Below are 23,743 nucleotides of genomic sequence, written 5' to 3'. Positions count from 1 at the left end.
CACAGAACAGTATCAGCTACTCATGATTTAAACTATTTTACTGTGTTTATTGTAAATTTGCTAATGTTATTTAAAAATAATAAAAAGGCTTATGTTAATTTCATGAAGCCTACAAAAGCTAATCATGCCTTAATCCTTTCAACTTTGAAAAAGGAGGTTCTTTTTTAGACAACTTTTCAAGTCTCTTCAATTCAAACTGGCTTTGGGAAAGGCCTTTTCCTTTCCTCAGGTTAAGAAATAATTTGCGAAAAGCTGGATTAGTTAATCTGTAATAGACTTTTCGAGCTTATATTTAGTTTAGTCTCAGAATTGTAAGTGCCATTATTTATGGCAGTTATGGCTACCAGGATTGGTATGGGATTTCGATGGGGGAGAAGGTATGAAGTGTTATAATGTTCTCTTTCCATGCTTCCATTTCTTTGTTAACACAGACTGTTTGGGAACACCTTAAAGCCCAAATATTCACCAGCTAACTTCTTTTTAGTAAGAGAACATGTTAGATTTGGAGAGAGTAGTGGTGTAACAGAGCTCAAATGGAGTTGGCACAAGTCTTAATAGATGATTGTAGTTTTGTATTTTTGGTTAAAGTTATATTTTTAACTGTTAGTGCCCAGAACTTTTACTGAAATGTGGTCAAATAAAGGGTAAGGTCCAGGAGCTTGGAAAAGGTGACCTATGATGGATGGATGCCCTCAGAGAAAAATGCAAAAAGAATTACATCTGAATGGTAGATGGGAGGCCCCTGTTCTTTAAATTAACTAAAATTACCTAATATAGGATAGTTTGTGTAGTATTGAACTTGCCCTTAGAACCCATTCATCCTTTCATTACCCCCTCCCCCATTCACGCAGTTTCCCAAAGCTCATCTGAGAGCTTACTAAAATTTTTTGTTAGCTAGTGTGTCTCAGCATCATGTACATTTACACTTGATGATTGCCTCTGTTAAAATGTTAAAAACAGGATCTAAAACCAAAATTTAAACTCTTCAAGCTGGGGGCATTAAGACTGATTTTCATCTTTTAGATTTAACAGAATCAGCAGACCCCAAGGAGGATAAGAGTGGGGACAATTAGGTGGAAATAGGAATCAGGCAACCCTGCAGAAAAGTGGGGAGAGACACAATAGGATCTTCTTCCCTTCCAGTTTGATTTGACAGCGGAAGCTTGTGTTTCCCTAATGTTTGTGATTTTAGCACAAAACACCAAAATTAGAAAAGGAAGTCTTCTGACCCCAGACCCTGTAAAAACTGTTTTTATGGTTTAGAATGTTCAGTCTTTTAAAAAAAGAAAAAGGGGGGAAAATTCAGTCTAAACAGAATAAAAATAAATATAAGAGAAAACAGGTGGAGTAGGGGAATTCAACAAAGGTTTTGGGCCCTTTTGGCAAACATATTAAATTCCTATTCCTCTCTAATGTTTGTAATTTAAAAAAAAAAATACAGCCATTTCATCCCTATTGGCCTTTCTGAGAATTACAAAAGATGCATGCAGTAGCTGCTGAGTTTGGAGAATTTGGAAAGTTTGGAAAGCATGCTTAAGATTTTTACTCCAGTACTAGAGCTCTAGAGTCGCCTAATTTAAAAGTTGTTCTATTGCTATAACTAACTCATAAGTGCCAGTCCCCAAGTTGTTAACTTTGAAAAACAATACTGTTTTTATGACATTAATCATTGTTCTTTGAGTATTGTTTTTATAGCTTGATTCTTTTCAAACTCCAGAATATAAACTAACATACACAATTTTTATATATGGGTAATTTCTTATAAGTGCACTGGGAAATTTTACTCTAAAGTAGACTGTGTCATATGTTAAGAGGCACTTAATGAAAGGAAATCACACAAAATCATAAGTTAGGAAACTGTTCTTTTAAAGATATGTAAAAACTAGATATGATGGCCCCTAACTGTAACACCAGCTACTTGGGCTGCTGTTGAGGTTGCCAGCTTTCTTGATCTCTGGAGTAGAGTTCCAGGCTGCCAATGGGTTTCAGTAATTGGGTGATCTCACTAAGTGTCACCTTTGTGATGAGCCCAGGGAGCCTAGGGTGGCCTAAGGAGGGGTGACTTGGCCCAGGTCAGAGTTCCCAAGATTGAGTAGTGAAGTTGTATTTCCTCCCTGATTGAGTTTGACAGACCAAGCCCTCAAAAAGTTTTGATTTTGGTTTTTAATAAAGTAAGTAAAGATGGCAGTTGTCATTTGGAGGATCTTATGTTATACTAAAATCATGTTAAGCATATTCTGAATCTTCAAAAATTGAATGAAAAAAGAGACTTTTTAGTCAAAAGAGATGCAAAGAAGATTTAAAAAAAAAAAACTTTTAACAAAATAAGCAATTAAGGAAGCCTGAAAGCAGGGCCCCAGGAACTTTGAACTTATAAGCTACGGGATCTAAGAGAACATATTTGCTTGGGATAGAGAGATTTGTTTTATCTTGACTTGGAGAAAGCTCATCTGTTCTGTCTCTTTAGACTAAGGGCAGCTACCAGCCATAGAGAGAAATCTCTCAGGTATTTTTAGCATAGTATTTATTTTTAAAAGAGGTATTCCAACATTTTATTAAAACATTCCATTTTTTAAAAATACATACTCGAATTTTTTTTCATTCCTAAGAGTTTTAAGCAAATTTCTTAGAAATCAACTTTTTAGAAGATATCCATGCTATAATTAATATACTCCTATTGCTGACTCTGGATAACTGATATAAAATCGTTTTAAAAGTGACAGCATCCTCTTGATTATCTACTTTTACTTTTCTATTTAAACTGGACACCATATCATTTAATATTGCTAAACTATCAATCAAGCTTTTTATTCAAGTAGTTAAGAATGGAGTTTTTTAAGAGCAAGCAAAAACTGCTCCTCTTGGATATTTTAAATACTAGTCTAATCTGGAGACATAAGGTACAAAGGCAACTCTAGTTTTTTATTCAGTTTTTATTCATATTAACATTTTAGATCATTTCTTGAATGTCTGAGGGAAAGATTTTTAATTCAGACCATTTCACCTGTAGACTGAGTTTAGACTAGAATGATGGTTATCATTAGTTTTTCATAGAAGACTTATTATAGTCCCAATTGTTTAAACATGTTTAGTGAAAATTGCACCTAAAGCTTCACAGCTTTTTCATTCAAAATAGCTTAACCCAGTATTAACCAAAGTAAATATATTAATTTATATTAAACATTGGTAAGTTTGTGCTTGAAGAAAAAATTTGAAATACATTTTATAAGTTCTTTTTTTCTATTTTATATTGTCTAAGATAAAAATGCCAGCTGTGCCTCGTTATGGATTTTACTTTTTATGAAGGCACATGAATTTTTAAAATAAGTTTTGATTATGTCAGTATTGTTTCTGGACCTGTTGCATCAGCATTTAAATACCTTATGAAAAGAATTATTACATAGATTTTCTGCTCTCCAGAAATTTGTAGTTTCTGTGCAAGTAAAGGGTATAGACACAATGAGATGATAAAAGTTATGTATGCCCTGGGTTGGTTGAAGAGCGGCTATAAAAGTTCGAGTTCAAGTAGGTAATGGGAAAGATGTGACCAGTCCAGTAAACTCAAGAAGAGTCTTTTAGAAGCATTTGGAGCAAACGAGAGGATAGCTTAATGAGCCTCAACAGCCAGCAAGGACATGGTAGAATTTAGGAGGGTAACTTTTCTTAACTGAACATAGTGATCAATTGATCTACCTGAAATGAACAGTGTTCAGGAAGGAACATGCTGGGATGTGAAGTTTAGGAGGATGAAGTAATCTGAGCAAGTTCTAGAAAGATATATTTAACATTTGTCAAAAAAAATCACAAATTTTTACATGAAACTTTATCTGATAAAGTACTGAATAGTCACCTTTGCTATTTTTTTCCCTATTAAATAACCTTCTGTAAGACTGTTAAGACAGAAACTATATTAAGATGAGGTACTGCATACAAACAGTGACCTAAGATGCAAATGCATGTTTATTTGTTCACTAAAATTTTTATCCTATAAGGGAAGAGGAAAAATAACCTCACATGCAAATTTTAAGAATGAATCAGAAATGGTTTAACTTTAAGTTCTATATATTTAACCTCAATTATTGCAACATATACTTGCTTAAGTTCAATACATAAGAAAGTAATTAATTTAGTCACCTTTTTTTTTAAGGTTTCTACTGACCCTGAGGGTAAAGCATATTATGTTAGTGTGAAACTGGGATCATAAAAAGTTATTTGTGAATTTTTAATAAAATATGCATAGCAATGATTCTCAACCTTTTTAGTCTCAGGAGTCTTTTATACTCTTAAATCATTGAGAACCTACCTCCCCTCTCCCTGCAAAGTTTTTATGTGAATTATTGCCAGTTTTATATTATTAAATATTTAAGAACTGACTTTCCAAAGACAACACTTTAAATTTAATCTTAATTATTGACGTTTTCTCCATTATGTAAGTCTAGACAGTGAACAAAACAGTAAATCAAGGCCCATTTTCAGGGTATAAATGCTGACACTGAATATTTAACAATCAGCCAATAGGAACTGATTCCAGTATACCCCTGGATATCTATTGATAATTACCATATTTAAAGTTAAAATGTCTTATATTATGATAAAAGTACTTTTGACTCCCAAGGAGTCTTTGGACCACACTTTGAGAACCACTGGTGGTAGTAGTATATGGCATGAAACAAAAGTACTGCAAGAGATAGTGTAAGGCGTTTTAATACCATAGAACAATCCTTAATGTAGGATATACTAATAGCATTACAAAGCTAATTTTATGCTGATGAATCTGATTTTTTAGAAAGTATACCTAAAGAGAAAGAGGCTTTTATTTTATTTAAGCATAGTTAATTTATAGTCTTTGAGACCTTGCTCTTAAGAGATGTGTTTGTGAACTATAGCATTTGTGGGGCTTTAGGGGGAGGTGGGTAGGTAGAAGTTGGGGAGATCTATTCATATTTGGAACTCTGGTGTGGAAACTCCCTCTACTGATTGTCAACTTATCTATAAATTATAGTCATAGGGTATTGCCAAGGAGACACTGAGAAGTTGTTCCCTGCCATTGGTCAGGACTTGAACCCCTCAGGTCTTTCCAACTCATAGACCAGCTTTCTATCCATTACATCCTGCTGTGGCTCCATAGCCAATCTTAGTTTCTGAAGTGCTTGCTGTGTTGCCACTTTGATGATGAAATTGTACCCATGCTTGCTTCATGGTTACAGGAACTAGACTAGAGCATATGAAATAAGGTGGAAAATTTAGTCTCATTAATAAGTAGCTAAATGAGAATTAAAGGTAGAATATCTAAATGTGGGGAGGGGTGTTTTTCATTCAGAAATTATGCCAACTACCTTTAGGCAATTGTATTAGCTACTAATGAATTTATTACTTTCAAATCAAGACCTTGGAGTTCCAATTACAACATTGTCCTAAATTTCTTGTAGACTTTTAGTTGATTTTCCTTCTGGTTTTCAAATTAAAAGACAAGTTTGAAAGAAAAATATAGAAAGAAAGCTTCATAAAAGGAAGACCTACTTGAGTTATACAATAGAGACATACAACTGATGATCCAGTATTTTACATTAAATCATGTCTTAAGTGGTATAGAATTTTTATTAAATTGGAATGATTTAGCACCCATTTTCAAATCTTGCATAGACAGAGAAACCAAATTGCTATTTTATGATAAAATTCTTCTTTCCTATCCCAAGAAGTACATTGTAATTTGTGTTCTCTACATAAAGAGAAAGTGAAAACAATTTAAGAGTTAACTTTACATTTTTCCTTTTATAAGAACTTCATTTCAGTAGTAGGTATATAGGGACAAGAGAATAGTTAAACCAAGAGGACCCAGATGCCCCTAATTCTAGATACATGTTCTGAATAACATGTAAAAATTCATATCTAAAGTGAAGACCGATAGACCTTTAAAAGCAATTTTGCTTCACAAAAGAATTTAATGTCAGATTATTTTAAATAAACTCCCTGAAGCAGTTTGATCACTTATTTTTGTGGTACGTAGATTTATACACATCTGCTTCTGAAATATAACCACTGTGAATCAAAGCTGGTAAGGAGAGAGTTTTATGGAGATGCCTGCTTAAACTCACCACTGACAATTTTCAAAATTTAGTTTTCAGCAAAGAATTAGAAATTCCTGATCTTTTCTCCTTGTTTTCTCAGTTTGATTGTTTGCTATAATAATTATTTCCTGTTATTAGAGACAGAACTGTAAAAATATGCAAGCGTATTAATTTACTAAAATTAGAAGTTGAAGGGTGTAAGGCAGGAAGTTTTTGGATAGCTCTGAATCTGCATATGTCTTGTAAAGTGTGAGTTCAATTAGGTATGTACAAATAGTGGTAGTCAACAATCCTGCTGTGTTAGACTGCATGGGTCTGAAGAGGTAGGTACATGCTCTGATTGTCAGGATGCTCAGTCTTAACCTAGCTTAATGAGATCGTAGGGTTTTTAGGAGTAGGGATAATTGGGAATTCTTAGGGTTAGCCAGTAATTTTGTGAGAAAGTTCAGATCTCTTGGAATCTTTGCTGTGTATATCTTGTAAAATGGGGCTTTAGAGAGGGCAGTTCAAGTAGCGGTAGTTGTAGTAACTGTATGACTACTACTTGTATTGTGTATGGATCTGGACAAGCTCATACAAACAATTCTGACCAAGAGGTTTGGCTTTAAAAGCTACTTGATCATATAGTCAGGCTTAGTGAAAGCTTCCTAACAAGTTAGTCTCCTGAGACACTGAAGTGTAGTAGAAACCTAACAATTAGGGACACACCAAAAATCTATTTAATATTAGCCCCATATTCTAATAATTCAGCCTGTAGCATTGACTTATATACACTTTTTAGGGTTCATGGAATATGATAAAGGTTAGGGATGAATTCTGAAAGGGGAGGAGGGTCACTCGATATGGTAAAAGCATTTAGAATTCTCCAGTAAATTCTCGTGTTAAAATTTAGATTCTTAAACAATTTTAAAGACTTAAAAATTGTTTTTATAAAATAGTTATTTGCACTTTACCTGCTGGCTTTTCCATTTGGTAGATAACATTCTGAACTCCAGCAGAGTTTTATAATCCCCACGTGCTTAAATATACTAAATGTTCTTTTTCCATTAAGGTTAATGTTCGTGAAGAAATTGAAGAGTTTTTTCCAAGAATGTGGAAGATAAATCAAGATAAAAGAAGGCTAATGAAAAGTATTAAAGATCAGAAAATTAAAATTGAATGGGGGAAAAAATTGAACAGAAGATTGGTCAGATAGAAGCACTTGAATATTTTTTAAGGCTATTATGAATTGTTTGAATTGGGGAAGAATACACGAAGTATGAAAAAGGAAAAACTCAATGAAGAATGAAGAAAAGTAGAAAGCACGAGTGAAGTAGAATTAAAAGAATCTGGAAGAATGAATGGGTCCTAGGTTAAGTAAATGTATGGTTTATGTTCCAGTGTCTGTATGATCAAGTTGTAGATGAATTTGCATGATTGCTTAGTTAATAGAGAATTGGTGATCTGGTTCAAGTAGGGAATTATTTGAGGACAGTATATGCAGTATTAACAATGGGCTATTAATGAGCTGAAATTTTTTTCTGGAGGGTGTTGCCTAACCATTTGTCTTTCAGGAGCAATCAATATAATATAATTACGGTACTTAAATGTTAGGTGTTAGGCATCTGCATGACCACTGCCATTTGTAATACTGTCTTCTTTGTTAGGAGTCTCGCTCTCAGTCAAAATCTCCAGCGGGGAGTCCTGCTCGTGTAAAATCGGAGAGCAGGTCAGGATCTCGTAGTCCATCAAGGGCTTCTAAACATTCCGAATCCCACTCTCGATCAAGATCAAAATCCAGGTAAGTGTATTAGACATTTTACTCAAGGTAGTATCCTTGTTTTTTATTTTTTTGTACTTTCAAGGCAAGAATGCTTTTTTGACTAATTTCAATTCAGTTGACTAGTTCTAATTCAGTTCTAGTCAGGATAATTTCCTTGATTTTTATTTTTCTGTGCCTCAAGGGCAAGAATGTTTTTTGACTAATCTTATATCTGTTAACTAATTCTAATTCAATTGTATTCAAGGTAGTTCTCTTGATTTTTTCCTTTTTTTTTTTTTTTTTGTACTTACCAGGGCAAGAATATTTTTTGACTAATTTTAATTCAGTAACTAATTCTGATTCAGTTGTACTCAGTAATTTCCTTGATTTTTGTTGATTTTTATCTTATTTTTTGTACCTCAAGGGCAAGAATGTTTTTGTTTTTTTACTAATTTTAATTCAATGAACTAATTCTAATTCAGTTGTGTTCAAGGTAGTTTTCTTGATTTTTTTTGTTGTTGTCTTTGTACTTTAAGGGCAAAAAAATTTTTTGATTAATTCTAATTCAGCTCTACTCTAGGTCATTTTCTTGATTTTTCTTGATTTTATTTTTTTTTTTATTTCAAGGGCAATAATTTTTTTATTAATTTTAATTCATTTGTGCTCAAGGTAGTTTTCTTGATTTTTCTTGATTTTATTTTTTTATTTCAAGGGCAAGAATGTTTTTTGACTAATTTTAATTCTAATTCATTGTACTCAAAATAGTTTTCTTGATTTTTCTTGATTTTATTTTTTTTATTTCAAGGGCAGGAATGTTTTTTGACTAATTTTAATTCAATTGACTAATTCTAATTCAATTGTAGTCAGTAGTTTTCTTGATTTTTGTTCATTTTATTTTTTATTTCAAGGGCAGGAATGTTTTTTGACTAATTCTAATTCAGTTGTACTCAAAGTAGTTTCCTTGATTTTTTTTTTTTCCTTCAGGGGCAAGAATGATTTTTGACTAATTCTAATTCAATTGTATGAAGCCTCAAACTGTTATCAAATTGAACATTTTAAAAGTGGGTATAGTTGCCATATAAATAACAGCCTTAATAATGACCTTGCTTAATTAATATGAGATTGTTGGTGAAAGGAGAACACTTATTTATCTTTATAAAGTGGTAGCAGAGTGGTTGACTGGAATTAAATAACCTTAATATGTTTGACCTACACTCCTTAAATATTTTATGTGATTTTGAATTTCTCATTCATGCAACAAATATCTAGGAAGCTTCTGTTGGCTACAAAAGAGAAACTGTTGTGATGTTAGGGCACTTGTGTAGTCTCGGCTCTTGGAAAAAGCTAAGACTGGCAGATCTCTTGAGTTCAGAAGTTTTAAGTTTTGAGCTGAGAGGTGGACAGTGTTCACCAGATTACCTGAGGGACAAACTGACATGTGTTGGAAGTGTAGCAGGTAAAAGATCCAAGGAAAAGTTAGTCTTCCTTTTTTTTTTTTTTAAACAAACAAAAAACAGAGCACTGTGCATGCTAATTTGAATGTGTTCAGTTTTTGAAAATGAAGTAAGTTTTCCATTTTTCCAATTTCTTGTTTTAGGAAGTTGCAGCTTCCACCAATTACCAAGATAGGATTTAAAATGTTTGACTAAAATCCAAAAAGAAAAGTTTGTAGAGGAACCTCTGCTGAGAATCATGACTCATGTCCGTGATTCCAACTACCATGGCAGTTGAAACTGATGGATTGATTGAGCTCTAGAATTCTGAGTTGTTGTCTGAGTTGACTATTTAAGTCTGACATTAGTACTGCAAGCCCTCAGTTCTGAGGGGTTACCAGGTTTTCTGAAGAGAAGAGGAAACTTTCCCAAGTTGGAAATGGAGCAAGTCAAAACTAATGCCAATCAGTAGTAGGATTGACTTATAAAAAACACCTTGGTGTCCTGCTGGGAAAAGACCACATCTTTAATAGAGAGGCCTGCTATAAACTCATCAGCAGAGGGAAAATATGATAGTAGAAGTGGTGATTGAGAAAACTTATAACACCATACATTTAGAGCTGTAACAGACTCCAGAAACCATGTCATTTTACTGATAAAGTAACTAAGATGCAGGGAGTTTGTATTTGTCCGGTGTCATGCAAGTAGTAAACATCAGAGACAGGATTTGAATCCAAGTCCTCAGATTCTATGGGTATCAGCAGAAGGAGAATCTTTCTCTAATAAATCAAAGATCAGACACAGTAGTAGGATATTTTCAGTGATAGTAGATGTAGTATAAGAGAGGAATAGCTTTCTGAAGTACTTGATGAGAAAAGGTGGTCATTCATTGAGAGAGGAGAAAATAACAGATGGTTATAACAGATGCCTATTTGCTGCATTGGTAACATATGGAAAAGTAAAAAAGAACTAGCCAGAGGCCACTGGTATATAGATTGGATCTTCTCCAGAGGACATAGAGCAAGGGATGTGAACCGTACAAGATCGGGCATGAGTAAGTGGCCTGGGATCTGCATTGATGGAGAAAAGACTGACCCTACAAAATGACAGTTGTTAAAGAAGAGCTAGATCAGTGCTCTCCTCAAGGAACTTTGTATTTGAAATTAATTCACTTTCAGAAGTTCCTTATTTTAAATAACACAATTCAGTCCTTTTTTAATGTAATATATAATGGGGACCTGAAATTATAGAAACATAAGCCAGGAATCAGGTTTTTTTTCTCTCTCTCTCCCCCCCTAATTCTAATAATGGATATGATTCTAAAGAAAAGCTTTTAAGTTAGAGAGAAAATTAATTGGAGCACCTATTTTTATGGAAACTCATTCTGGCAGGCTTTCTTTTATAACAAATTCTAAGTTGTGCAAAATGTTTATCTTGTGGTCTTCCCTCTTCCCTTTTCCTATCAAGTGCTTGATACAGTTTTGAAACAATTCCATCTCTTCTTTTCTATGCAAACTAAAGATGCAGCCTATTTGAATTCATCCAAGAAATTAATTTAAAATATCTGCTTAAGAAAAATATGTTTTTGGTAAAAATATGTATTCTAAAACTGGTTGGAATTAACCACTGGGTACTGCCTCCTTCTAGCTATACAGATAGTAATGATTCCATTCTTTTACACGTAAAGATTTGATATAAGAACACAAACTAGAATTCAAGTAGTTGCATTTAAAAGAAGTCTTTTATTTTACAATCAAAATAATTTCCAATAAAGACCATGATAGAGTACTTATAGAATATTGAAAAGATTGGTGTCTAGAGAGGATAGACAGCTGTGTCACCACTTTTCCCCATATGTAAGAATCTGGGGTGTATCTTTTTTTCTTCCCTTTTTCCCCCCTTTTATTTTGAGTTCAAAGTAAGGACAGAAAGTGGACAGGGAAACCATAAAATTGGATTTTGGAAGCTAAATTTTTCCGTACAAGTCCTGTTACCTTAACTAAGATGACAATTCACACACACGCACGCACGCACGCACGTACGTTTGTTGGGGGCTAGAATCTGAAGTGAGCAGTTATTTTACATAGCTGTCATGAAACTGTGGGATTCAAAGTTAGAAGGGACCTTAGAGATAATTTAGTAGAACCCTCTTCTCCTTCTGTCTCTCTCAGGACTATGTGAGTCAAAGTGGTTTATTAGAAAGAGCTCCAGAGTAGGAATCAGGCAACTTGTCCCTAACTGGCCATATGACTGAATTTTCTAGACCTCAAAACTTTTTCCATAGCTGTACATTTTATATGAGCAATCTTTCCTTGAAGACCATAAGCTGAAGTGATCCTTTGGGATCCAACCCTTAATCTTATACTCCTGTAGCATTTAGTCTCCAAAATATAATCCATTAGTTATGTCTTGTCTCTTGTTTAATATGGTGATGTTCAACCATCTTGATTATAAAGGACCAAATAATGATCTATTTCTAAACTCTGCTCAGTACGTATTGCAGTGTAAAAATGCACAATCTTCCACTCACTGTGTACTCTGAATCATAGACTTCTCTAGCTTGATGGGGACCTTCCGATCCAATACTCTGAGGGAGTTGTCTGATGTCCTAATAATAAACAAGCTGCAGAGCCAGGTTGGAGGTAGGATTTTAAAGGGTAAAGATTGGCTAGGAGGCAATTGTAGGTGTGATGAATGGCAGGGGCTGTCTTCTACCCTCCTCATTAGAAATTGCCATTTCCTAATTCCTTTAGCTAATTTATCCTCCATTTCCTGACTTGTGTTGGATACTCCTTCCATTATACCATATTCCTGGCAAGTCAGGTTTTAGCCACAGTATCCTAAAAGGCCACAAGATGGAGATAGAATATAAACAGTTTCTGGGTGCTTGATGCCTGTTGTCCATCTCCCCACCCCCCACCCCCCCCTTGCTAAGGGAACTAGGAATGGTCTAGGACAGATTTGTCTCTAAACATTTATATGTCCTCAACTTGTCCTTTATGCTCCTCTTTCCATTTTTCTTCACTACCAAAATGCTGATAAATATAACATTTTAATTTTTTTTATTCTTTACAGCTTTTTTCATTTCACCTTCATTTCCAAATATATCCTTTTCCCACCTCCTACCCAAGGAGCCTTCCCTTACAACCAAAAAGAAAAAACTTTAGCAGAACTCACTAGCATGTCTGAGGATAATGTGGTGTTACACCTCCATAGTACCCATCCTTTTCATGGGAGAAAGCTGCAGGTTGCCTCAGGAATAAGCTTGCTCATTGGTACAGCCTCTGATGTATTTTTGTTATTTTCTCAAAATTATTTATAATCTTTGTGCTTCTTGTGTGAATAGTTTCACATTCTTGGCCTTGCACCAACCTATTTCAGTTTTATCCCAATGATGCTGCTTTTAATATTCCTAATTTCTTAAATCACAGGCATCTTTCACTACAATTATATCAATTAATAGGTGTCTCCTTCGTTTCCAGTTCTTTACTACTACAAAAAATGCTGCAGCTAAGGACTTTACTGTTCTTATTTTCTATTGAGGAGGATCTTCATGTTTAAGTGCTTTCTTTGTCCCTGGACTGGGAACACAAAAACAAAATGTCCCTGTCTTCAGGGACGTTTCTATAAGTAGATACAAAGTGATTTTTGGTGGGAGAGAGCCCTGACAACTTGGGTAGCCAGAAAAAAAAATCCTCTTGGAAGAGGTAACACTTGATCATGAGTCTTTAAGGAAGTCAGAAGTTTTAGGAATTAGAGGTGGACAGTTTGAAGGCACAGAAATGAGTGAAGAGTAACCTCAGGAAAGGTACACAGACATGTGAAATGTAGAAGGAATATGAAGAAGACCATTTGGGCTAGAACATAGAGAGTTTGGGGGAGTTGGTGCTAGAAAATATTTTTTAAAGTGCTTGGTGACAGATGATGAAAGACTTTTGAGTGTCTGAGGACTAGAATAGGCAAAAGGAGCTGGGAGGCTTTAGGTATATCAGTCTGATTGTTATGGAGATGATGGCTTAGAGAAGGGACAGCTGAGGAGATTTGGCCCTCCACCTTTCAGAGCACCTGATAAAACTCCCTATAGTTTTCAGGATGGGGTAATAAATGAGGCCTAGTGTTAAGTAACTTAACAGTCAGTCAAACTGGGTGGCCAGTGGTCAAAACCAATATACCATGGGCCTATGCTTCTTCCTCTTAGACCTGTAGAAGAAAGGAGGGCAGATCACAGTGGCAAAGGAAAGGCAAAGAGAAGAAAGAGGTGGAAATTATTTAAATCTTAGATACTTAATGCTGCTACTCCAGAGGAATGCAGAATGGGATCCTTGCCTTTAGGGCATATATGCTAAGGCTCAGAAAAGAATCATGCTTATCAAGTAGTCATTGCACATAAAGGCAATACATAGTAGGCACCTAGACTGTGAGGCACCAACTGAATGCTGTAAGATTCAAAAAAGCAAATCAAAGATGACACCAGTATATTCAGAGAAGGAAAATGGAAGATGAATTGGACTTCAGAGTGGTTATTATTTAGGTAGGTGACAATGAGGGAATTACTGGGACACCAAAGGAATGGAAATAGGTATGGCATGTTTATGAAGCCAGGCTGTGGGTCCATGTAGGAGAGTCGTGGGAAATAAATTTCTTTTCTCATCTTTGGCTCAGTCACCTTCACCTTAAGATCCCTTATTCCTAAATGTAGTAGACGTCATATTTCAACTCAAAGCAAAAGTTTTCACATTTCTTCCCCTGCATCTAATTCATTTTGGAAAATAACTTTCCCAAAAAACTAAATTAAAAGTTGTATAATTCAAATATACATGATTTAAATTAGCTTTGAAATAAGATGGATGTCAGTACATAAAATTGATAATACATTAGCCTCACATGCCAGTGTGATAGTGATGATATGTTAGAATAGAGTCAGCACCAATAGAAGATAGAGTTCTGTTGCTATGGGTGAATTTTCCATTTTTCTGAAGATTCTTTATTGTTGCCTAATTTTTCTCAAGCTCTATCTTACTGTCAGCACATGGTGGTTCTTGAATAAAAAAAGACAAAGAATGTGCAAAGCACACTTCATTTCTGTCATGAGACAGCAATTTCAAAAGGATGTACTTAAAGAATATTCCTTTTTTTTACTAAAATATGTAAATAAATTATAATAATTAATTTCTTTTCCATCCATGCTATTTTATCATCAGTGAGACTGGAAGTAATGATGGCTTCTCAGTGATCTTTTGAGCAGTATCACAAAATTACTTATCTCCATTAAAAAATACAATTCTGATCTAACTTCTAGTTCAAAATAAATGCAGAAATTTGGTTTTTATTTTGTACTTTGCACTTAAGGAATTTTCAAGGTCATGTTGAGGTAGATACTTTATACTCTTTCTCACCAAACTTATTTTTTTTTAAAGGTCGAGGTCAAGGAGACATTCTCATAGACGCTACACTCGATCCAGGTCCCACTCTCATTCTCATAGGAGACGATCACGAAGTAGGTCGTACACACCAGAGTATCGTCGTCGAAGGAGCCGAAGTCATTCTCCCATGTCTAACCGAAGAAGACATACAGGCAGCAGAGTATGTGATCTAGAAATAATTTAATTCAGATTAATAATCTGCTTTTCTTGTACAGATTTTTATGGTTGGGGAACAAGAGCATTGTTTGGTTTCCTACATAGGACAGTTAGGATTTTAGGATTTAGAGCTGGAAGAGACCTTAGATTAGAGATGGTTTTGTCAGTTCCCCACCTTTTTTCAGATTAGGAGACCAAGGGCAGGGAGATGGGGGGGGGGGGGGACTTGTATTGAATTAATCATTAGTAGTAGTTTTGCAGAGGTAGTGATCATCCTTATAAGCATAATGTTCCTTAAGGAAACATGTTTGATCTATCCCTAAGGAATATTATGCTTATAAGTGGAAAGAGAGTGCATTAGACCAGGAATTAGGATTTCTGGTGTTTTCCCCTGCAGTTTTCCTATTAACTTGGTGGGTGATTTTCTGGTCCAGTGGCTTAAACTAGAGATCTCAAGTAGATAATCTAAAGTACTTTTCACTGCTAATATTATAATTTAAATAAACTCTCATAAGTCCTCCTAGAATTTGCTAACGATTTCTAGCTCACCACCAGAGGGCCTCTATAAACAGTGAGCTTTCTCTTCTTTCTGCTCAGACCAGGGCATGGAAGATTATATTTTGGATCTAGGACCTTGCCCCCTGCAAATAGGAGACAGACAGATTAGTTCTAATAGTATAGGAAAACTGTCATCATTCCTAATACATATTTTGGAGTTAGCCTTCTATAGGATATATTGTATGAAGTGTCAAATAGACAGTGAGACTTTCTTCCTTGAAGGAGTTATAATGCAAATGAATACAATGTGATATGCACAGTGAGATATATGGTTTATACAAGGATTTAGCTACTCTGGGGAAAATAAGGGGAAAATCTGTGATTCTCCTCTTCTCTACCCTCCTGCCCCCCATGCTCCTATAGATGTAAGCCCCTCAATTTTAGTATAGTTATTTCCACCAGATATTCAACTTTGACATAAAAATATAAATGTGCCGATTCTTTTCCCTAAATTACTCTTCACAAAAAAAAAATTTTTTTTAAGACAAATAGGATCTGTGAAGTGGAACAAATCTTGATACTGTACTATATATGTCTGTAAATAGAGGCATATAGAGTTTTCTTTAACTCAATTTACATTTCAAGAAATATGTTTTGAGGTTCAAATGAGTGAATGTATATGACACCCTATTGTAAATTATGGAAGACTGGTGCATTCTAGGCAAAGTGGTTTAAGAATAATTAATTCGAGAATACATTTTGAATAACACCTTTATTTTTTTAGGCTAATCCAGACCCCAACACATGTCTTGGAGTGTTTGGTCTCAGTTTATATACAACAGAGAGAGATCTTCGGGAAGTATTTTCCCGTTATGGACCCTTGAGTGGTGTCAATGTGGTTTATGATCAGCGAACTGGACGATCCCGAGGATTTGCTTTTGTTTATTTTGAGCGAATAGATGATTCAAAAGAGGTAAGTTTTCTGTTTCTGTACTTAATATCAATAATATTTGGGGATTGCAAAAGGAGTTTGAAAGTTGTGAAAAATGAATATACTGGAAAGTGGTGATTATACTTTTAAAGTCATTTGCCAACCGTTTTACTTTACATATATATATATATATATCAACATATTTAAGTAGTTACAAATAAAATTAGTAACATAATCTTTATCTATAGCAAGTTATAGTTCTAAAAGCAGTTCAATAATACATTTAGATAATATCAAATAAATATAGTCTCAGGCATAACTGTAATGTTCTTTCCACTATATATATATATATATAGTGCTGAAGATTGGTATTATCAGTCATAAAAAATAAAATCAATATGCGGACAAATATATATTTTAGCAACTAAAATTGTCTTGCAATTTAACTGCTACAATAATTAAAGCAGATTGATTCAAAGGAAAATGCAGTATTGACATAGGCACATCGCCTCTGTGCTCTCTGAAGAGTATAATAGCCAGGAACTATCCCTTTGAATAAATTCCCAAATGAAGGATTGTTGGGTGAAATGGTCATTGAGTAATTTTAAGAATAATCGGTCATTTGACTTCTATATATGGCCCATTTAAGGAATGCCATATTGATGCCTCTCCTGCATTTCATGAGAATATGAGAATTTTAATTAAGTTGAAAAATGATAAAAGCCTTTTGAGAACAGATCATAAATTATTTGAAACTGTTTTTTAAGCTAAAATTCACTTTGATTCCCGCTAATTTGCATACTTTCTTTGTCTGAAAATACTAATATCATACTCTTTTTAAGTGTAATAAGTTCCTTATAATGTAGAAAACATTGACTTATTAAAAGCTGGTTTGGGGTAGTAAATTGAGTTTAGAGGTAAAAAATGCATGTTTATTTTTAGGTGCTTAAAGAGTTAAGAATAAGATAAGCATCACATCTCTGCCTCTAAATCATAGACAGGCATTGGTTGTAAGGTTTAAAGACTGATACCTGGTGTCAGTTCCCACTCTGTGTTAGAAGTGGTGGGGGGGCTCTTTCTCTATGGACCCAGGAACAGCCCATGAAAAGCAGATGTGATTGTTACTGTCATGTTCTCTTTTCTTCTAACCTGGCTCATGTGGAAAGCTTTTTCACTAGGACTGTCTTCTGTTCAGTAGTATTGCAACCTATAGGAAACCTGGTTTTGTGCAGTGAGACTGGTAGGAAGATAGAAAAAGAGGGTACAGAGTGACTACTGGTTTAATTATTTGCTTTAGACCCCACCTCAATTAATGAAAATCATTTTTATGAGTTTATTTCTGCAATAGTATTGAACAGAATCTTCAGATATCAATTCCTTTTTGAGTATATTGTAACAGACCTCATTTCTTTTCATTTTGCATTCTGTATGGGCCCTTTTTCTCCCTGCTGTGACTTTGGCTTAGTATCGGTTCTAATTTGTGTTATTTAAAATAATCCTAAATTCTATTTATCAATGAATAAGGAATACATTGTCTATACAGTGCATCTAGTAGGTCAAGACACAGGTTTTCTCCAGAGGCACTCTAAATAATTTATTTGAAAAAATAGCCAGACAAAAACAATGGTTACAGGGGACAGTACCAGAAAAACACTATTTTTAATAGGCATTTAGTTGACTTTAATAATGTAGTGTCTTTGTGTCTGTCAGGTGTTTAAATGGATTAATAATATTTTTATTATGCCAGTACACAATTCTGTTAAGATTGTTAACAAGGAAGCCAATTGTTGTAGTTCCTAGAAAGGAAACTTTATCCTACTTGTTCATTGAGGTGGAGTGTGGCAAGCACTCTCTCGTTTCCAATGTGATCCCTGGAAAAGTGCTGATGTGAGGTGAGCTTAGGGTGTTTTCAGGCTTGTTCGAGATTGTAAAGAATCTTCTGTTTCCTAGTTCTGGAGAGTTGAGATTTTTGTTTACAACTTGCAGTGGAAAAACCAACTGGGCTTGAAGTTAGCTGTTGTCTTTTACACTAATTCTCATTTAAATTGTGTTGGTTCTTCCCATATTTGAAATGGGCTTACGATTGAATGAAACTAGAAATGTGTTGGATTCATATCGGTTGTCAGAAAAATTAGGGCTAGTTAGATGGTGGTGTATAATTCTTTCTTAAACAGAATTTGAGGTAGGAGATTCTTCAAGTTGCATTTTTTGCAGTTTATTATATATATATATATATATATGTAAATATATAGATATATAGATATAGATTGGAAACCATTTTGCAAAGAAACAATGGGATGGGGTGGAGATGGCTAATAATGACGATGGGGCACAATTTTGGTCAGTGTAATTTGGATACAAACCAGTAACTTGGGTTTAAAATTTAACATTTGCAACAATATTCCATGTTTTATGTTAGACAGGTTTTTAAAGTAAATAAATGATCAAGATGGCCAAGACTATTACAGAGAAAAAGGCAAATTTTCACAAACCAGTGAAACAGTAATAGTTGCCTTTTAAAAACATTTTTCAAAACAGAAGTTACTGGGTCTTATTTAATAGTGAGTCACAGTTAAAGCTTACCCCATTGAAAGAAGGCTTTTTAAACATTATTTATGGGAGTGGTTATATTTGACATAAAACTTAAGGTAAAGCGTACTCTATCCCGTAGTGTTATTCTATCCGGTAGTGTATCTTTCCAGAACTGACTGCCTGAATACCCACACTGTATATATAGGCCGCGGCCATCCCTTAAGAGAGTGTTGGTTGTTGGGATCCCGTCCTTCCCCCCATCCCCAAAGGTTGTGAGGCCACTCCGCCAGGGGGCAGCATCGGCTAAGGCAAAGGGGCTGGTAGCCGAGCGGCAATCCGGTGACATCGGGCCATGGAAGAACTATGAGTTTGTGGTGCTGGGGCCTCCGTTTTTATTAAATAATATGTTTTGCTTCGTGCTTCTTTGATCCTTCTAGAGAGTTTCTGAAAAGCAGCTGCCGCCCTGCTCGCTTAGCCCAAACCGCCATGAGTTTCCAGCATCATGGCGGCTGCCGGGGTGCCGCCCCGTTGTCTCCTTGCAGCCCTGGGTTTGGCGGCTTACGCAACTCGCTGTACGTGGGGACGTATGCGTGCCATCACGTGCCACCGTGCTGTGATTACGTGCCTCCTTACGTTTCTCTGCACGTAAGCCGTATGTAAACACGCGTAAGGCCGTGCGTCACCAAGCGCCATGAGCGCCATCATGGCGACAACCACGGTCGCCATGCTGTGTTTTTTTCCTGCTGCCTTGCAGTGCCGCCTAGTAGCCACTAGTGGGCACCCTCCCTAGTGGCTGCTCCACCAAGTGCCGGGGCATTGAGCGGTCTGGCGCGCCAGAGGTCGCTCTTGCCACAGGAATGGGAGTGTGTTCTGGCAGCCGCCATGAGCGGACCCACAGAGGGAGGCTGGGCCAGGCTGCTAGAGCCCCCTAACATGGCGGCAGGAAGAGCCGGGGCCGGAGCTTCCTTTAAAAGCGATTCATTTCAAAGTGTATTTGGTTCCCAAAAAGGGTCCGCCTGACGTATCGCGGCGGCGGCTGTCGGCTAGGGTCCAGGGCAAGGTTCGCCGCAGCCGCTGCCCGGAGCCCGGGCCCCACTCGGGCCTCGGTCTCAGCTAGAGCAGAGTGTGCCCAGACCGTAATGGAGCCCTATTAATAATGGGGAGACGGAGGCTGGACTCCTGAGGGACGGGCAGCCCATGAGAAGGGGCGCTTGGCCCTTTGGCCTCCAGGGGGCAGGCGACTGGTGATGGGGGGAGGGGCCTTCGTCCCCTTCCTAGAGCGGCTAGTTAGGTAAGATGGAATTTGAATTGTTGAGATAATGAGTGTGGACACCGCCTCGGGCCCAGGAAGGCTAGTGGAGCTTGGGGTGCCCATCTGTACCGGGGGCCCTGACTTGTGGCAGCGTCCCCTCTCTTCCAGCATGTGCAAGCTAGGGAGACCCTGACCCAAACAACAGTGCCTGAAAGTGAAGTTCGAAAACGCACAACTCTGCCCTTTTTTCTATTGTAGGCTATGGAGAGGGCAAATGGAATGGAATTGGATGGCAGAAGGATCCGTGTGGATTACTCCATCACTAAGAGAGCACACACCCCCACACCGGGCATCTACATGGGGAGACCTACTCAGTAAGCCCCTGGAAGGAGGGGGCCAAGGCAGGGGCGGGTGGCCACACACATACTGGGTTTCCTGGGAAGTAGAACATGTTATAAAGAAGAGTAGAAAAGGATCTGCTCTGCTCAGAATTTTTCTCACTGGTTTTTTTTTTGTTGCAATACCATGGAAAGCATTTTTGAGAAGCAGCATTTTTAGCCAATAGCAACTCTTATCTTTCGAGCCACTGTTTTCAGATTTCTTTTTCTCTCCTATTAAAGTGGCCTTCCAAAGAAAGATGTCATGAAATTTTCATCATACTGCTTGGAATTGAATTTCAATTTTTGAATATATATAATTGAGGAAATAAAAGAGGAAGTGTGGTATAGTGGACAGTGAAATGAATGGAAAGCAAAGGATTCTGAGCAATTGAATTCAAAGATCTCCCACTTTAACTTTGTGACCCTAAGCAAATAAATCACTTAACCTCTTGATGTCTCCCTAATGATTAAATTGCTGTGCAGATGCAGATCTGCATTTTAAGAGTTTGACTAGGATGCTTCTCCCTACCAATGAAATCATAGATATGGTTCCCCTCCAAAAAAAAAAAAAATGATGGAGCTGTAAGACCACTTTTAGCCTCTGAGGAGTCTCAGGTTTGGTGCTAGCAGGCAAGCAGAGTATTTTAAAATTTCAGGAATGTTTATTTGGTTTGGAAAAATTGGAATCCTTGTGAGCAGCTGGGAATAGTAACTGTAGAGGGTATGTTGAAGAAATCCCCAAAGTGAGGGAGAAATGAGATTTTTAAGTTTTTTGATTGGATTTTCCCTTCATTGTAGCATTTAAGTGTTCAAAAATGAACTGAGAAAATATGTATTCATGAAAATGAACTTTCTTTTTATTCTGTCAATAGTAGTGGAGGAGGTGGTGGCGGTGGTGGCGGTGGAGGTGGCGGAGGTGGTGGCAGACGTCGTGACTCTTATTACGATCGAGGATATGATCGAGGATATGACAGATATGAAGAATATGATTACCGGTACAGGTAACAGTTTTTATTTGTGTTGAGTATTTAATTTAGTACATACGTGTGCTTGTTCTGCTTTAGCTTTTACGCATTCTGTACATTTAAAATAGAAGCTTCGCATTTAGAAATACATTTTTCAAAAAGCTTCCCATAGATTAGTGTTTTATTAGAGCCCTGTGAAGTTCTGTGTTCCCGCTTTATAGCAAAAGGTTTGGTTGAACTTAGTAGGTAGACAGATTTCTTCCTTTCAAAATGAATATATGCCTATAACAAAAGAGTGAGAATCCTGATTCACATTTTTAGGAAACTTCACGGATTTTTCTTAACAAAGTTTCTAATTATATGTACAAGTTCTTCACAGTTGGGAGTAGTGGTTCACTTCCTGGCATCCCTCTGCAAACTGTTAATTTAATCCTGTCCCCTGTTTCAAGGTTAGGCTTACATATGAATGTAAGGGTACATTACTCAGTTGCCATTTAATTCAAGTTAACTTCATCCATATTAACTCATACTTGGAAATTTAAGTACTTAATAGTTAACTTAGGCTTTTCATATACCTTGACTGGTAACTTCCATTGCAGTATGCTGAGTAAATACTGTGTTTCCCCGTTTCACACTGGGTTTATTCTCATACTAAATAGCCTTTATTTACTCACCTAAGAAACTAGTTTTCTCATAACATGCCATGTAAAGCTTTACATGTCCAGTTTTTATTTTTGTAATGCATCTTTTTTCAATCATTTAAATAGACAATCCCTTAAAATGTACCAAGACAAAAACATTTCTAGAAGTAAGTAAATGATTAGCAATAATCTTAGCTGAGGTTTCATAATCTAGGAATTGATATCCTGGTTCTACTTCATATAATTTGCCATACTATTCTGAAAAAGTCCCTTGGGAGAAGAGTTATCTTCCACCTATTTCATAGATGGATTTATGATTATTTTTCAGACAGTTGGGAATGCAGTAAATAATCATTCAATTTTCTTACAGAAGAAGATCACCTTCTCCGTATTACAGTCGATATAGATCACGGTCAAGATCCCGTTCCTATAGCCCAAGTATGTACACTTCGAATATAAGTTCACTATTTATCATTCTTGTTGCTGAGTACCATTAGTTGTCATTTCTTCTCTTCCCCGCCCCCCCATTTGTTTTTGGCTATAAAATTCTGCATGTGGGTTAGTATGTTCAAAATAATATTACTCAAGTCAATTATAACATTTTTTCCCTTTTCTTTCGCAGGACGCTATTGATGAATTGAACGGTTGCTATTGAGGAGTTGGATTTTTAAAATTCTGGATTTCTCCAACCTTTTAATCTTCCCCACCTCTCAAGAACCCTTAAAAAAATCTTTGGTTTATTTAGAATCTACACTTTTTAAGTTGATATATTGCTGTTTTCACCCCTTTATTATACTCTGGAAGATATAATTGTTGTAGTTTTGAGTAGTCGAACATCTTAAACAAAACTTAAAGGAAACCCCAGTGTTAATACATTTTGTAAATCCTTTTTTGTTTTTACAAAAAAAAAAAAAATTTAACTCCTGTCTTAACCAAATGAGGAAAGAAATTGATGTTTTTGAAAAGCCTGTTTTCTGTGAATTGTACACACATTATAACGAAATTTTCATTGACAAATAACTTGGTGTTTGGGGGTGTTTTGTTTGTTTATTTTTGGTTAACTGTTTGCCTGTTTATTTTAAGAAAAATAGTAACCTATCTAAAACTGTTAATGACAAATTTAAATGTGGGGTGGCATGGAACAGTCAAATAGTTGAGTGTAGAAAGTTTGAAGCTGTAGAAGAAAAATGATTCTTGATCATTTCTTTTGAAAGGAATAAAAAATTGAACCCTAAAAATTAGGTCTATGTTTTAGAGATGAAAAGCTTGTGGACTCCTGCACAACATATTGCATTTGAAATACATCTGTTAAACCTTGCAAATTTAATTAAAGTGTGGTTTGTGTGTGTTTTTTTTTTTTAAAAAAAACCTTATTCAGTTTAAATGTTCCCTTAATCAGTGAAGGACAACCCCTATTTATTGAATATAGCAATTTAGTTATATAATTTGCTGTTCATAGAAATTTTGGTATTGGGATAATGGGTTAATAAATAAATAAGCAGGTTATAGTTTACAATCCTTTGAAGTGATATGTGTGGGGGGAATTTACCATAAGTCTGCTCTCATTTCAAATAAAAGTTAATTCCATTGAAATTGTGTCATTTTTTATTCATACACAAATTGGCGATTTGGGGGGAGTAAAAGGCTGGATTGTGTTGCAGTTCTCCTTATCTTCCCCTCCCTTCATTATGTTTCATTTAGTCTGAATTATTTACCCTGGTGG

At 35.8% G+C, this 23,743-nt stretch overlaps 1 protein-coding gene across 1 annotated transcript in view; it reads left to right on the top strand.

Annotated features, from left to right (window-relative positions):
- Positions 1 to 23,347, top strand: part of TRA2A (transformer 2 alpha homolog) — a 28,963-nt gene extending 5,616 nt beyond the window's left edge. The window contains exons 2-9 of the mRNA XM_044678858.1: positions 7,715 to 7,848; positions 14,660 to 14,825; positions 16,104 to 16,292; positions 20,293 to 20,408; positions 20,655 to 20,656; positions 21,331 to 21,415; positions 22,391 to 22,458; positions 22,643 to 23,347. Of these exons, the coding sequence (XP_044534793.1) occupies positions 7,715 to 7,848; positions 14,660 to 14,825; positions 16,104 to 16,292; positions 20,293 to 20,408; positions 20,655 to 20,656; positions 21,331 to 21,415; positions 22,391 to 22,458; positions 22,643 to 22,653 (771 nt within the window). The 3' untranslated portion in view covers positions 22,654 to 23,347. The remainder of the gene's footprint in view (positions 1 to 7,714; positions 7,849 to 14,659; positions 14,826 to 16,103; positions 16,293 to 20,292; positions 20,409 to 20,654; positions 20,657 to 21,330; positions 21,416 to 22,390; positions 22,459 to 22,642) is intronic.
- The last annotated feature ends 396 nt before the right edge of the window (positions 23,348 to 23,743 follow it).

The sequence above is a fragment of the Gracilinanus agilis genome, chromosome 5 (assembly GCF_016433145.1).
Source record: "Gracilinanus agilis isolate LMUSP501 chromosome 5, AgileGrace, whole genome shotgun sequence".
NCBI classification, from domain to species: domain Eukaryota; kingdom Metazoa; phylum Chordata; class Mammalia; order Didelphimorphia; family Didelphidae; genus Gracilinanus; species Gracilinanus agilis.
The sequence above is the reverse complement of the archived record's forward strand: the minus strand, read 5'-3'. Positions and strand labels throughout refer to the sequence as shown.